At 45.4% G+C, this 15,594-nt stretch overlaps 2 protein-coding genes across 2 annotated transcripts in view; both read right to left on the minus strand.

Moving 5' to 3' along the window:
- LOC139029158 (ephrin type-A receptor 4a-like) overlaps positions 1–584 on the minus strand; it is a 1,326-nt gene extending 742 nt beyond the window's left edge. Inside the window, exon 1 of the mRNA XM_070448490.1 lies at positions 556–584. Within this exon, the coding sequence (XP_070304591.1) occupies positions 556–579 (24 nt within the window). The 5' untranslated portion in view covers positions 580–584. The remainder of the gene's footprint in view (positions 1–555) is intronic.
- epha3 (eph receptor A3) overlaps positions 1–15,594 on the minus strand; it is a 980,965-nt gene that overhangs the window by 805,980 nt on the left and 159,391 nt on the right. The window contains exons 11-12 of the mRNA XM_070448470.1: positions 15,006–15,191; positions 10,116–10,177 (exon numbers count right to left, since the gene is read on the minus strand). Of these exons, the coding sequence (XP_070304571.1) occupies positions 10,116–10,177; positions 15,006–15,191 (248 nt within the window). The remainder of the gene's footprint in view (positions 1–10,115; positions 10,178–15,005; positions 15,192–15,594) is intronic.

A 15,594-nucleotide genomic window follows, 5' to 3' on the forward strand; every position in this document is an offset into this window, starting at 1 on the left:
CGGCAGAGAGAACGGGAGAGCGAGGAGCAGGGCCAGAGAGACAATTTAGGTGTGAGGCAAGGACCAGTCTATAGGGAGGAGGTAGTAAACAGTGTGTCAGTTGGTGGTAGACGATGGAGGTGTTATTATAGTCGGGGAGTTGAGAGGTTGGCAGTGAGAACAGTACTTGTACTGGCGAAAGTGCTGACTGTGCATCGCTTCATTATATAGAACCCTCCTCTCAATTTCCTCCCTCTCTCTCTCTCTTCTCTCTCTCTCTCTCTCTCGCTCTCCTTTCTTCTGAGCGTCTAGTGCTCAAGTGACATATGATGCATTTTTGTGGGATGGTGTGTGTGTGTTGATTGTGTTGTGTGTTGTGTGTGTGTGTGTGTGTGTGTGTGTGTTGTGTGTGGTGTGTGTGGTGTGTGTGTGTGTCAACCTTCTGGCTGCTTAGATGTATTCCTTGTTCGAGGCCATAGGCTCAGGCTCAGTCCACCACCTGGTCACTCTACGCCTATTTCCTCTCTCCTAGGAAAGTGTTCATTCAGGTCTTCTTGGGCGACAGTGTGTACTCACGTCCTGATTGGGACATCTCCCCATAAGCGCGCTCCGTATGAATCACTCCCAGAGCACGATGCCGTAGCTCCAGGCGGTCGCTGGCCGAGGTGTGGAAACTTCCTGTAGGAGTTGGCCTCTGGAGCTGTCCATTCTGATAGGGTCTTCTCCCTGAGAGAGAGAGAGAGAGAAGGAAGAGAGAGAGGAGAGAGAGATGAGAGAGAGAGAGAGGAGAGAGAGAGAGGAGAGAGAGAGAGAGAGAGAGAGAGAGAGAGGAGAGAGAGAGTATGGGAGAGAGGAGAGAGAGAGAGAGAGAGAGAGGGAGAGAGATAGAGAGAGAGAGAGAGAGAGAGAGAGAGAGTACATTGTAACGACTTCAATGACTTGCTTTAAGGTTATGTTTGACCTGAAAATGGATATTAAAGAGAGAGGGAAAAAAGCGGGAGAAGGATCTAGTCTCTACCCCAGCCTCCAGGACTGGCAGGGCCTTTGTTTCCATTTGTTACCATATCCATCTCTGTTTTCTCCTGGGGGAGAGGGGAAAGGGTAGAGGAAATAAAGTAGAGAGAGAGGGAAGAGAGGTAGAGAGGGGGGCCTGTAGGCTGACATGTGTTTTCTCCTGCTCTGTGCCTACCCTCAGGGGGCTGCTAAGACTTACTCAAGGGCTATTAGCCCTGCGTCATTGCCACATGAGGAAGAGGAAATGAAAGGCGGAGAGAAGAAAAGAAGAGAGGAGCCAAAGCTAACGACCTCCTGGCCCAAGTTACATACTCCTGGCAGCTCTTCTAAACACCACAGCCCTTCAGAAAAACAAACCACTTTCTGCCCTCACAAATCATAATCATATCAATTTTATTTGTCAGCATACGCCGAAATAAACGGGTGTGTAGACTTTCGTTCTCCAACGAGACCTTCCACGGAGACTAAGATTCCCAGACTAACGAGACTTTACCAAGAGACTTCCCAACGAGACCTACCCAAGAGACTTTTACACGAGACTACAGCGAGACCTTCACCAACGAGACTTTCAACCTACCGAGGACTTTACCACGAGACCTTTACCAACGGACTTTCACGATAACGGGACTTTCCAACGAGACCTTACCAACAGACCTTCCCAACGATACTCTTACCAACGAGACCTTCCCAAGAGACTTTACCAACGAGACTTTACCCAAGCTCAGACCTACCAACGAGACCTTCCCAAACGATGACTTTACCAACGAGACTTACCAACGAACTCGATCGTATGTGACTGCTTACCAACGAGACTTTACAACGACGAGACTTTACCAACGAGACTTTCCACGAGATCTTACCACCGAGACTTTACGACTACCACGAGACCTTACTCAACGAGGATTTACAACACTTATCAACGAGACCTCAGCGACTTACGACCAACGAGACCTTCCAACGAGAACCTTCAACGATACTTTCCACGAACTTCAACGGATTTACCAGACCTTCCCTACGAGACTTTCCCAACGAGACCTTCCCAACGGAGACCTTTACCAACGAAGACCTTCCAAGAGCACCTTACCAACGAGACTTTACCAACGAGACCCGTACCAACGAGCCGTTACCAAACGGAGACCTTCCCAAGAGACTTCCATCAACCTTCCCAACGAGGACCTTCCAACGAGACCTTTACTCGAGACCTTCCAACGAGACTTACCAACGAGACTTTACCAACGAGGACTTCCCAACGAGAAGTTCCCAACGATGACTTTTACCAACGAGATGCTTCTCCCAACGTAGACTTCCCAACGAGAGAAAATTCCAACGAACTTTTACCAACGAGACCTTTCCCAACGTAGGACTACCTCAACGAGGGCCTTCCCAACGGAACCTCTTACCAACCGAGGACTCTACAACAGGATACTTTTTCCCAATACGAGACTTACCCAACGATTACTTTACCAAGCGAGGACTCTTCCCAACGAGACCTTCCCAACGAGGACCTTACCAACGAAGACCTCAACGATCTTTACAACGCAGACCTCCAACGAGGACCTTCCCAACTGAGACTTCTCTTACAAACGAGGACTTTACCCAACGAGACCTTCCCAACGAGACTTTACCAACGAGACCTTCCCAACGAGACCTTCCCAACGAGACTTTACCAACGAGACCTTCCCAGCGAGACTTTACCAACGAGACCTTCGCAACGATGCAGAGTTAAAAAATAATAATACAAATAAAAATATTAACACAACAATGAAGCTATATCTAGGGAGTACCAGTACCAGATCAATGTGGAGCTATATATAGGGAGTACCAGTACCAGATCAATGTGCAGGGGTACGAGGTATTTTAGGTAGATATGCACATAAAGGAAGGGTAAAGTGACTAGGAATTAGGATAGATAATAATTAGGGACGGATCAACATGTACATAATGGTTACCTGGAGGATAATGGGGGAGGGTCATGCTTTTACATTTCAGTCAAGTGACGGTTCAGTATTCTTTTTAATTTAGTCCAGCGGAGGATCATGCCATTTGTAATTTAGAAAATGTCAATATTGCTCAGTGTTTTAGAATTAGTTGCTTATTAGGCTATACAAAACATTAAGCACACCTTTCTAATATTGAATTGCACCCTCCGCTTTTGCCCTCACAACCGTCTCAATTCGTCGGGGCATGGACTCTACAAGGTGTCGAAAGCGTTCCACAGGGATGCTGGCCCATGTTGACTCCAATGCTGTCTGGATGTCATTTGGGTGGTGGACCATTCTTGGTACACACAAGAAACTGTTGTGAAAAACCCAGCAGCTTTGCAGTTCTTGACGCAAACCAGTGTGCCTGGCACCTACTACCAAACCCCGTTCGAAGGCACTTAAATTGTTTTGTGTAGCCCTTTCACCCTCTGAATGGCACACATACACAATCCATGTCTCAATTGTCTCAAGGCATAAAAATCCGTCTTTAACCGGTCTCCTCCCCTTCATCTATACTGATTGAAGTGAATTTAACAAGTGACATCAATAAGAGATCATAGCTTTCACCTGGATTCACCTGGTCAGTCTGTCATGGAAAGAACAGGTGTTCACAATGTTTTGTATACTCAGTGTATAGTCTTGTGAGTGTGCACAAAGTCAGTGCAAGATAGGGTCAGCATAGATAGTCTGTGTAACCATTTAATTAACTATTTAGCAGTCTTATGGGTATTTAGACCCTGTTGGTCCGAGAGCCGATTCTCCGGTACTGTTTACCGGATGGTGGCAGAGTGAACAGTCTATAGCTTGGATGGCTGGAGTCTTTAGCAATTTTTCGGCCCATCCTCTGACACTGCCTGATACAGAGGTCCTCGATGGCAGGGAGTTCGGCCCCAGTGATGTCACACATGCATGCAGGAGCACACACACACACCACACACACGGATGTGCACACACGCACGCACGTACACACTCGCGCACAAACACACACAAATAAATAAATCCACTTCTGTCTCTTGAATCCCTGGCGAGTGTACATAAACACAGCCATCCTCAGGAGAACAAGGACTATACCTCTAATGAAAGTACAGTATGACACCACTCAGACACAGACAGACTGACAGAACAGCATAGTGGTCTGACAGAAGAGGGAGGGAGAGACAACGGCCTGCTGGGGCTGATAGATTCATAACTGTAGAGCGGATGAGAACTCAGCTCTATTACTAGTGACACACTGGGGGAAGTCTATTAGCATATTTTAGGTCATGAGTTTGAGTGAAGTAAAAGCTGGTGAGTGTTTATTTAACATGGGGGTCTAAAGCAGTTATTACAGCATTTGTATTACTTAATGTCAGCCACAAGTGTGACCCCCACAACACACACACACACACACACACACACACACACACACACACACACACACACACACACACACACACACACTGTTATGGTGATAGGTTGGATACAAAGCCCTCTTGATTTTGCTTATCTACTATGTTTGTCATTCCTTTCCCATGATCCTTCAGGAGAACACAAACATTTATGTTGGCGTTATCTCACCCTGATTTTATTTATGTGCTGGCTGTCCCACTCCACACTGCTGAGAGCCCAGACGTTTGTGTGTCGGTGTGTGTGTTAGTGCACGTGTGTGTGTGACATATGAGGTGATTTGTCTCATGGACAGCATGTATTCACAGAGAGTGCTGGCGAGGGGGAGATCGAGCAACAGAAAGGGAGTGAGAGATACACAGCAAATTTGCGGGTGTTAAAAGCTTGGTGTTGAGGTGAAAAGTGTTGTGAGTGTTACAGTGCTGATTCTAGTGGGGTTAACGCCAGTGGGGTTGAAATTGACACCACCTGGCGAAGTGTTAACAAGGTGGCGGTGTTGCTGCTCCTCGACTGTTTTAAGTTAATTTACGTTTAGTTAATTTACGTTAATTTACGTAGACATGGCAGGGGCCTCATCACTTTGTTGCGGATTGCTTTTTAGAATAGTTTGTTTAATATCTATGTTTCTGCATGAACATTGATTGATACATTGATCTTATACTACACCAAGATACATAACATACATTTTTCTAAACTAATCCAATCTGTAAGTAGTTAGACTTATTTAACTGATTATTGAGATGGTTGTTCCAGTTTAGAGGGTTTAGGTAGTCTCATTTATAATCTTCCCTACCTTGACAGTCATTCTAACAGCAGATTGCAGGTGATTAAAAGTTCCAATTGTTGGAACTCTGGCTGAATTCCAATTAGAATTATATAATACTTTGCAAGCCAGCATAATATGACTTGCCGATGTGGCCTGCAAACCAGGAGTTTCAGACCACTATGTTAGGGTAAAATTAGGCTGTCGAAGTATGGTAATATTAAAATGTTTTATGTATTGTCATAAATAATATGTTTTATGAAAAAATATTCACTAAGGCACTTACTTGGTGTTAGTTTAACACTATTTCGGTGGGTCACATATACACACTAAGAAAGTGTCAGATTTAGCACTGTGGGTGTTAAAACATTCTGATCTCAAATGTGCTGTGTGGAGAGATGCCCTTTTGTGTAAAGCTGAGACAGAGGTCGGTCAGCTCAGCTGTCTGACAGTGATAACCATTCTCTCTGTTCTAACTTAAATTAAGACTTTATTAGGGGGATGTGATTATGCCTGTACACGTTTTTTTGTAGAGATTAACAAATGTAGGTACATACAACATTATTATATACATTTTTTCTTGGGTGTTTAACATTGGAGGTTGTAAACCTTAGGTTGCATTTCCCAGCATTCCTTTCATGAATGTAGAGAAACCCAACCCATTACTGTTATTTGCTAGTACAAGACATGGGTTGCGTTCCACAACTTCTATTCCTATCCTATTACCAAGTGTGTTTGACAAAGTAAAAAATACTTTTTCACCTCAAATTAACAGGAACTGAACTCAGCCACAGTCGGTTAACAACACCATGCGTGGGTGATTCCACTGGTTATTCAAAATAACATTCATTACTTACTGCTGTAGTGTCACAATTTCAATCCCACTGCTTTAAGCCCCACTGACGACCACGCAGATATGTAACACTCAACTTGTTCACCTTTAAAAGCGAGATTTTAAACACTTGCAACATTCGCTGTGAATATAGTCCTACCTCTAAATAAAACCACTATTAAACCCATCTGTCCTTCATTGATAAACCCAACAACACATGTCTTACCCCGCGTGGTAAGCAGCCTCTGGCTCTCTCGTCCTCCAGGACTTCTGGACAGGCCGAAGTCAGACACCTTACCACCCAGGGTTGCTGTACCAGAATGTTGGGCGGCCAGTCTCTGTGACTAGCCCCATGTCAGACAGACTGTCGAGCCCGATGCAACATGCCGACGCAGCATGCCACCAACTGATACCATAAACTGGGCCAGATCGTCCCGGTTTCGAGGAGAGGCAAGAGGAGGAAGATTGAGAGTTAAGAACGAGAAGGGAAGGGAGAGAAAGAAGGAGAGGAGGTAGGAGAAAGAGAGAGAGAGAAGACGAGAGAAGAGAAGAGAGAAGAGAGAGAGAGAGAGAGAGAGAGGAGGACAGGAGAGAGAGAGAGAGAGAGAGAGAGCACGAAGAGAGAGAAGAGAGAAGAGAGAGAAGGAAGAAGAGGAAGAGAGAGAGAGACGAGAAGAGAGAGAGAGAGAGGAAAGAGAGCACGAGAGAAGAGCAGGAGAGAGAACGAGAGAGAGAGAGAGAGAAGAATGAGAGAGCAGAGGAGAGAAGAGAGACGTGTAGCACGCGAACCAGAGATAGAATCAATCACAAGAATGGACATTCATACCTCTAAAACAAATGAGACTGTGATTGATAAACAGAAGGAAAGACTCTGGTTTAAAAAAAATACACGAACATAATATATTAACATCAAACCAATTACATTACCTTTCAAATCACCTCTGACATTAACTTGGTCATTTCATAGTAATTGTATCAACCTCATCTCCACAACCAAATAGGCCTGACAATAGCCATCCAGGAGTCTTTGACGAAATAGATTGTGTCTTCTAGCGCCACATATAAAAGCCCAGACCACCTGTATAGACACAGGCTGAGTTCGGATCAAAGCCTACAGTCATATAGTCATAACACAAACAGGAGCACAGATTAACAGTTGGTGTGGAGGAGAGGATGACTTGTTGGGTGGTGTATGTTGTGGTGTGTGTGTGTGTGTGGTGGTGTTGTGTGTGTGTGGTGTGTTGTGGTGTTGTGGGTGTGTGGTGTGTGTGTTTTGTGTGTTGTGTGGGTGGTGTATGTGCGATGGGTGTTCGCATGGTGTGCTCGACTTGCCTGTGACTCCCAGTGATAAAAGCCAGGCCACTCTACGCCAAGGAAATAGCGGAGAAGGTTTCAGCTACTCCCTTTCTATCAGAAGGATGCTGTGCAGACACACACACATGTGGAAAACTTCTAAAATGGGTCCTACACACACACACACTCCTTCTGGTCATGATTGATTTAATATTTTCTAACCGTGGTTAATTCAGTAACCAGAGTCCTCTGGTTAGCTACACTCTCAAAAAAAGGTAATATTTAATATATTTTTTAATAACCTTTATTTAACTAGGCAAGTCAGTTAAGAACAAATTCTTAATTACAATGATGGCCTACCAAAGAGCAAAAGGCCCCTGCAGGGACTGGGGCTGGATAAAAGATTTAAAAAAAAATATATATAATATATAATTATAGGACAAAACACACATCCACGACAATAGAGAAACACTACATAAAGACAGACCCTAAGACAACATAGCAAGGCAGCAACAACATGACAATTACGAGCATTAGCAACACACATAGTAGCAGAATAAAACATGGTACAAACATTATGTGCACAGACAACAGCACAAAGGGCAAAAGTAGAGACAACAATACATCACACAAAGCAGCCACAAACTGTCGATAAGATGTCCATATTGAGTCTTTGAATAGAATTGAAATAACTGTTCAGTTGGAAGTTTGTGCAAGCTCATTCCAGTTCTAGCTTACATCAACGAAAAGACGAGCGACCCAGGGATGCGTGTGCTTTGGGGACCTTTAACAGAATGTGACTGGCAGAACGGGTGTTGTATGTGGAGGATGGGGGCTGCAGTAGATATCTCAGATACCTTTGCAGAGGGACAGGGTTATATCAAGAACCGTTTTGATCGGAAGAATCCTTTTTGGAAGACAATGGTTCTAATTGAACCTTTAATCTTAGAACTGTTTTTGGAAGAAAGGGCTCTATGATGATTATTTGGAAGGTAAGAAGGAGTCTTTGGAAGATAAGAAGGGTTCTCCATAGAACTATATATCATATTTCCCAGCATGCTCTATTGCAGGGAGATTTTAAGAATTAATTTCTGTAATTTCTGTGTTTTTGTATGTACATTGATTGGTTGATAAATGTTATGCTACACAAAGATAAATAACATTAAGTTTCTAAACTAATCCAATCTGTTGGATGTATAGCACCTGTTACTGAGATGGTTGTTCCAGTTCAGATGGTTGAGGTGGTCTCTGTATTCAGCCCTCCCTACCTTGGCAGTCATTCTGAATGCAGGTTGCGGGTGATTAACAATTCCACTTGTTGTATATCTTAACTGTGGCAGGATTCCAATAGCAATTAAACATCATTTTGCAAGCCAGCATAATGTGACTTTCAGGCCTGATGTGGCCTGTAAACCAGGAGATTCCTAACACCACTGTGTTAGGGTATACAGTGAGCTCCAAAATTACTTTCACCCCTGACTGGCAATTCACAAACAATCCTTAAAGAAATATAAACAATATAATTATAGAGATAAACTCAAAATACCAACATGTGAGAAATACTGTACTTTATTAATGTTGCAAACACACTACGCCGCTAGGGACTCAAATCCTGCAGTGCCAGACGTGTCCCCCTGCTTAWGCCAGTACATGTCCAGGCCCGTCTGAAGTTTGCTAGAGAGCATTTGGATGATCCAGAAGAAGATTGGGAGAATGTCATATGGTCAGATGAAACCAAAATAGTACTTTTTGGTAAAAACTCAACTCGTCGTGTTTGGAGGACAAAGAATGCTGAGTTGCATCCAAAGAACACCATACCTACTGTGAAGCATGGGGGTGGAAACATTATGCTTTGGGGCTGTCATGCTGCAAAGGGAGATTTTCAGTGAAAACCTCCTTCCATCAGCAAGGGCATTGAAGATGAAACGTGGGCTGGGTCTTTCAGTCATGACAATGATCCCAAACACACCGCCCGGGCAACGAAGGAGTGGCTTCGTAAGAAGCATTTCAAGGTCCTGGAGTGGCCTAGCCAGTCTCCAGATCTCAACCCCATAGAAAATCTTTGGAGGGAGTTGAAAGTCTGTGTTGCCCAGCAACATCCCCAAAACATCACTGCTCTAGAGGAGATCTGCATGGAGGAATGGGCCAAAATACCAGCAACAGTGTGTGAAAACCTTGTGAAGACTTACAGAAAACGTTTGACCTCTGTCATTGCCAACCAAAGGGTTATAACCAAGTATTGAGATAAACTTTTGTTATTGACCAAATACTTATTTTTCCACCATAATTTGCAAATAAATTCATTAAAAATCCTACAATGTGATTTTCTGGAATTTTTTTTCTCTCATTTTGTCTGTCATAGTTGAAGTGTACCTATGATGAAAATGACAGGCCTCTCTCATCTTTTAAGTGGGAGAACTTGCACAATTGGTGGCTGACTAAATACTTTTTTGCCCCCACTGTATTTATTGCCTCACCCCCCTTATCTTACCTCATTTGCACACAATGTATATAGACTTTTTCTATTGTATTACTGACTGCATGTTTGTTTATTCCATGTGTTAACTCTGTGTTGTTGTTTGTGTCGCACTGCTATGCTTTATCTTGGCCATGTCGCAGTTGTAAATGAGAACTTGCTCTCAACTAGCCTACCTGGTTAAATAAAAATAAAAAATAAACATAGAGGATTATATATAGAACCCTCTGCAAAGGGTTCTACTCAGTACTAAAAGGGTTCCTCTATGGGGACAAACTGAAGAAACCCTGTATGGTTCTACTTAGCAACTTTCTCTAAGACTGTAATGTTGTATGGTGTGGAAAACACAAAGGCAGGGTAAAGATAAGTTATGTAATGTTTTAAACTCACTCTCAGAAAGCTGTCCAAGGATCCATTCTCCATGTATTCAGTTACTATCATCACAGGTTTACCTGAAGAGAGAAGAGAAACCCCAGGTTAGACCATTTTTCATATATGGCAAAACACATTTACGCACATGCACGCATACACACAGACACACAGACACACAGAAACACAGACACACAGACACACAGACACACACACACACACACACACACACACACACACACACACACACACAGACACACACACACACACACACACCACACACACACACACACACACACACACACACACACACACACACCACACACACACACATTGGGTTCAGCAGTGCTTCTCTAGCTGATGAAAGGGCCCATGCAGGGCTGAGTGTACATGTCCTCTGGGTCACCTGTCAGATAAACATCTTTATTCCAGCAGCAGCAGAAACGGTTACTATAAATCTGGATTGTTATCATCTGGCCCTGATTCACTAGACCAGAGGAGAGGAGAGGAAACCAGAAGAGAGGCAAGGAGAGGAGAGGAGAGCAGAGGAGAGGAGAGGAGAGCAGAGGAGAGGAGAGGGGACCACAAGAGAGGAGACCAGAGGAGAGGAGAGGAGACCACAAGAGAGGAGACCAGAGGAGAGGAGAGGAGACCAGAGGAGAGGAGACCAGACCAGAGGAGAGGAGACCAGAGAAGACCAGAGGAAAGCAGAGGAGAGGAGGCCAGAGGAGAGGAGAGGAGAGGAGATGAGAGGAGAGCAGAGGAGACCAGAGGAGAGGAGACCAGAGGTAAGGAGAGGAGACCAGAGGAGAGGAGACCAGAGGAGATGAGAGGAGACCAGAGAAGAGGAGAACAGGTTTAGAACCGGTAGAAACGAGGGGGGAAATGACTTCAAGTCAGCCGTAGTCAAATGAACAGGACTGCTGTCACGACAGGTTTGTGTCAGATGGTTATGGGCTCCCCCTCTTCACCCTCCCTCCCTCACTCTCTATTTCTCACTTTCCCTCTTTATCTATCGCTCTCCCGCACCCTCCCCATCCCTCTCTCCACCTCCTTCTATCCCCCCTCTCCGTCATGCATGTTGTAAATGTATCAAAGTGAAACTCCACATCTGGCAACGCAGAACTCATTTACAGATCTGTCAGAGGAAGGGGATGATGGACCCTGCTGTAAAAAGAAACACATTTATAACCCTCGTTGGAAAAATAAACGTCAATTAATAAAACTGGCTGCCTCACAAACTGCTTGCGTATAAATGGTGAGCTAAAACAAGACTAGGTTTGGTCAGAGCAGTGGTTCAACGTTACCACAACCAGCAGCTTTCATTTTCTGCTGGGTTGAGTACCGGCACCATTTATAGAAAATAATCTCATGAACTACAAACCCAGGAACTGTAAAATTAAAGTGAGTGAGGACACCTTTTTTATTCCATCTCATGAACTAGGTCTAGATTTTACAGTGTAGTGATACGGGCTGACTAACTGACAGTCCAACCTGCTACTCATCTAGATAATAACAGCACTTTCCCTTCAAATAAGAAGGTCTGCTGGTCCAAACACAGCCATAGACAAAATTAAACACCTCCCTCTATAAAACCCTGATGAATTGGTTCAACACCCCCCTCTAAAAGACCCGGATGGATTGGTCCAACACCCCTCTCTATAAGACCCTGATGGATTGGTCCAACACCCCCCTCTATAAGACCCTGATGGATTGGTCCAACACCCCCTCTATAAAACCCTGATGAATTGGTTCAACACCCCCCTCTAAAGAACCTGATGGATTGGTCCAACACCCCCCCTCTATAAGACCCTGATGGATTGGCCCAACACCCCCCTCTGTAAGACCCTGACGGATTGGCCCAACACCCCCTCTATAAGCCTGATGGATTGGTCCAACACCCCCTCTATAAAGACCCTGATGGATTGGCCAACACCCCCCTCTGTAAGACCCTGACGGATTGTCCAACACCCCCCCTCTATAAGACCCTAATGGATTGGTCCAACACCCCCTCTATAAGACCTTGATGGATTGGTCCAACACCCCTCTATAAGACCCTGATGGATTGGTCCAACACCCCCCTCTTAAGACCCTGATGGATTGGTCCCAACACCCCCTCTATAAGACCCATTTACATTTACATTTAAGTCATTTAGCAGACGCTCTTATCCAGAGCGACTTACAAATTGGTGCATTCACCTTATGACATCCAGTGGAACAGCCACTTTCAACATAGTGCATCTAAATCTTTTAAGGGGGGGGGGGGGGTGAGAAGGATTACTTTATCCTATCCTAGGTATTCCTTAAAGAGGTGGGGTTTCAGGTGTCTCCGGAAGGTGGTGATTGACTCCGCTGTCCTGGCGTCGTGAGGGAGTTTGTTCCACCATTGGGGGGCCAGAGCAGCGAACAGTTTTGACTGGGCTGAGCGGGAACTGTACTTCCTCAGTGGTAGGGAGGCGAGCAGGCCAGAGGTGGATGAACGCAGTGCCTTGTTTGGGTGTAGGGCCTGATCAGAGCCTGGAGGTACTGAGGTGCCGTTCCCCTCACAGTCCGTAGGCAAGCACATGGTGCAGACCCTGATGGATTGGCCCAACACCCCCCTCTATAAGACCCTGATGGATTGGCCCAACACCCCCTCTATAAGACCCTGATGGATTGGTCCAACACCCCCTCTATAAGACCCTGATGGATTGGCAACAACACCCCCTCTATAAGACCCTGATGGATTGGCCCAACACCCCGCCTCTATAAGACCCTGATGGATTGGCCCAACACCCACTCTATAAGACCCTGATGGATTGGTCCCAACACCCCCTCTATAAGACCCTGATGGATTGGCCGCAACACCCCCCTCTATAAAGACCCTGATGGATTGGCCCAACACCCCCTCTATAAGACCCTGATGGATTGGCCCAACACCCCCCTCTATAAGACCCTGATGGATTGGCCCCAACACCCCCTCTATAAGACCCTGATGGATTGGCCAACACCCCCCTTATAAGACCTGATGGATTGGCCCAACACCCCCCTCTATAAGACCCTGATGGATTGGTCCAACACCCCCCCCCTCTATAAGACCCTTTATAGTTTCAGATAAAACAGACTCCCTAAACCTCCTCCCCTTTTTTCTCCTCTCCTCTTTGCTCCTCTCCTCTGTGGTGTGTGTGGTGTGTGTGTGTGTGTGTGTGTGTGGTGTGTGTGTGTGTGTGTGTGTGTGGTGTGTGTGTGTGTGTGTGTGTGTGTGTGTGTGTGCAGCCTTAGGGTGCAGCCAAAACGCAGCAGGGTTAAGAGGTGTGACAGTCTCTGGATTATTAAGAATTAACAGGACTGGGTTAAATAATCACCCTACGCCACAGACAGGACTGGTGTGGTGTGTGTGTGTGTGTGTGTGTGTGTGTGTGTGTGTGTGTGTGTGTGTGTGTGTTGTGTGTGTGTGTGTGTGGTGTGTGTGTGTGTGTGTGTGTGTGTGTGTGTGCGTGTGTGTGTGGCGTGTGCGTGGTGCGTGTGTGTTGTGTGTGTCCGTTCCACTTGCCACCAAACCCCTAAGAGCCTGCTCTCATCATAGAGTACCCCTCGCACACACACACACACACACACACACACACACACAACACACCCACAACACACACACACACACACACACACACACACACACGACACACACACACACACACACACACACACACACACACACACACACACACACACACACACACACAACACAGCCACACACACACACACTACTATGCTCTCCCCTCGTTCTGTCCTAAAAACAGAAACAAACCGCAGTCATTTACAATTAGTCCTGGTATTATTCACCTTCAGGGCTTTAATAATGAGTGCTGTAAGATTTATGAGACAAATAAAATCCCTATATGATGAAGCCTTGAACAAGGCCATTTTGCATTCCTGTCCAGATTCTATTTACAGCCAGATGAATGGGAAACATACTGTGTCTGAGTGGGTTTTCATTGACTTTGCTAAGTAACTGGTCCTGTCATAATGCAGACAGTCTTCACATGGCACAGTGGCTTTATCTAACTGTCAACTAGAATACACAGGATTTCCTTTTGTTTCCATGGCAACAAACAAAAAAATGATAAGCAGAGACCATATCATAATCCTTATGAATATTCAGAACTTAAATAGAACTTCTTCAAGGCAACCAAGTTAATTTATGTATTTTTTAACATGTCATTATAGATATCGTATAACTACATTCAACTGTATCATGATTCAGAAATCCATGGCTTGGCTACAACTGGATATGAAACATCATTAAAACAGATCTGTTCTGGCTTGCTGGTCAAGTTGACCTAAACTGGCTAACCTCTGTAKAGTTTTACTGTGAGTTTAACAGGCCTGCCTGTGGAATGATCAGTTCATCTGTTGCAGAGCAATCAGAGGGAGATATTTTACAGGTTTAACTCTTCAGTATAACGACACGGCCAGAACTGCAGTATAATGGTAATGTGGGTGTGTGTGCGTGTGATCACGCGTGTGTAGTGAAGACCGGCTCTGATTGTGGACCAGAGGTCAAAGCAATTATTTCACAGTTTTTCGAGTCATTTCCTTTTAGAGAACTGAGAATGTGTTGGTGTGTGAGCCTAGCTGTGTTAAGGAGCCTCGGGAGGGAGGCTAAGATTTAAACATATAGGGACTGTTTGATCAGGTGACATTGATCTGGTGAGATTCAAGCCATTGGAACTCAATAAAAATGGCTTCTCTTGTAAAGGTGTTGGCCAGCATTGTTCAGTGTACAACTAATGACACATTCTGTCCAAGGTTCTCTCTGGYCAGAATGCGTGAGGCATAGCCTACTTCATATATAAATGTCACGCCAAGATTTAGTGAGTGAGACGTTGTTTATCTCTCATTTTGACTGTATAGTAAGATATGGTCTGTACGTACTCCTGGTGACCACTCCCTCCAGCCTGATGATGTTTGGATGGTCAAACTGTCCCATGATGGACGCTTCAGACAGGAAGTCCCGCCTCTGTTTGTCGGTGTATCCTGCCTTCAGAGTCTTGATGGCCACACAGTTCTCCTTCTTACTGGGCAGACGCAGACGACCGCTGCACACCTCCCCAAACTCACCTACAAAAACACAAATATAGCCACACAGAGCGTTAATAACACACACAATCTCTCACACCAAGGACCTGAGGCATTGATACTAAGGACCTGAGACGCTGACACCAAGGACCTGAGGTGCTGACACCAAGGACCTGAGACGCTGACACCAAGGACCTGAGGTGCTGACACCAAGGACCGAGATGCCGACCCCAAGGACCGAGGTGCTGACACCAAGGACCTGAGGACCGGCTGACACCAGAGGACCTGAGACGCTGACACAAGGACCTGAGACGCTGACACCAAGGACCTGAGGCGCTGGACACCAAAGACCTGAGGTGCTGACATAACAGGACCTGAGGTGCTGACACGAACGGACTGAGCGCTGACACAAGGACCTGAGGTGCTGAACCAAGGACGCTGAGGT

Source organism: Salvelinus sp. IW2-2015, linkage group LG2, assembly GCF_002910315.2.
Source record: "Salvelinus sp. IW2-2015 linkage group LG2, ASM291031v2, whole genome shotgun sequence".
Taxonomy (NCBI): domain Eukaryota; kingdom Metazoa; phylum Chordata; class Actinopteri; order Salmoniformes; family Salmonidae; genus Salvelinus; species Salvelinus sp. IW2-2015.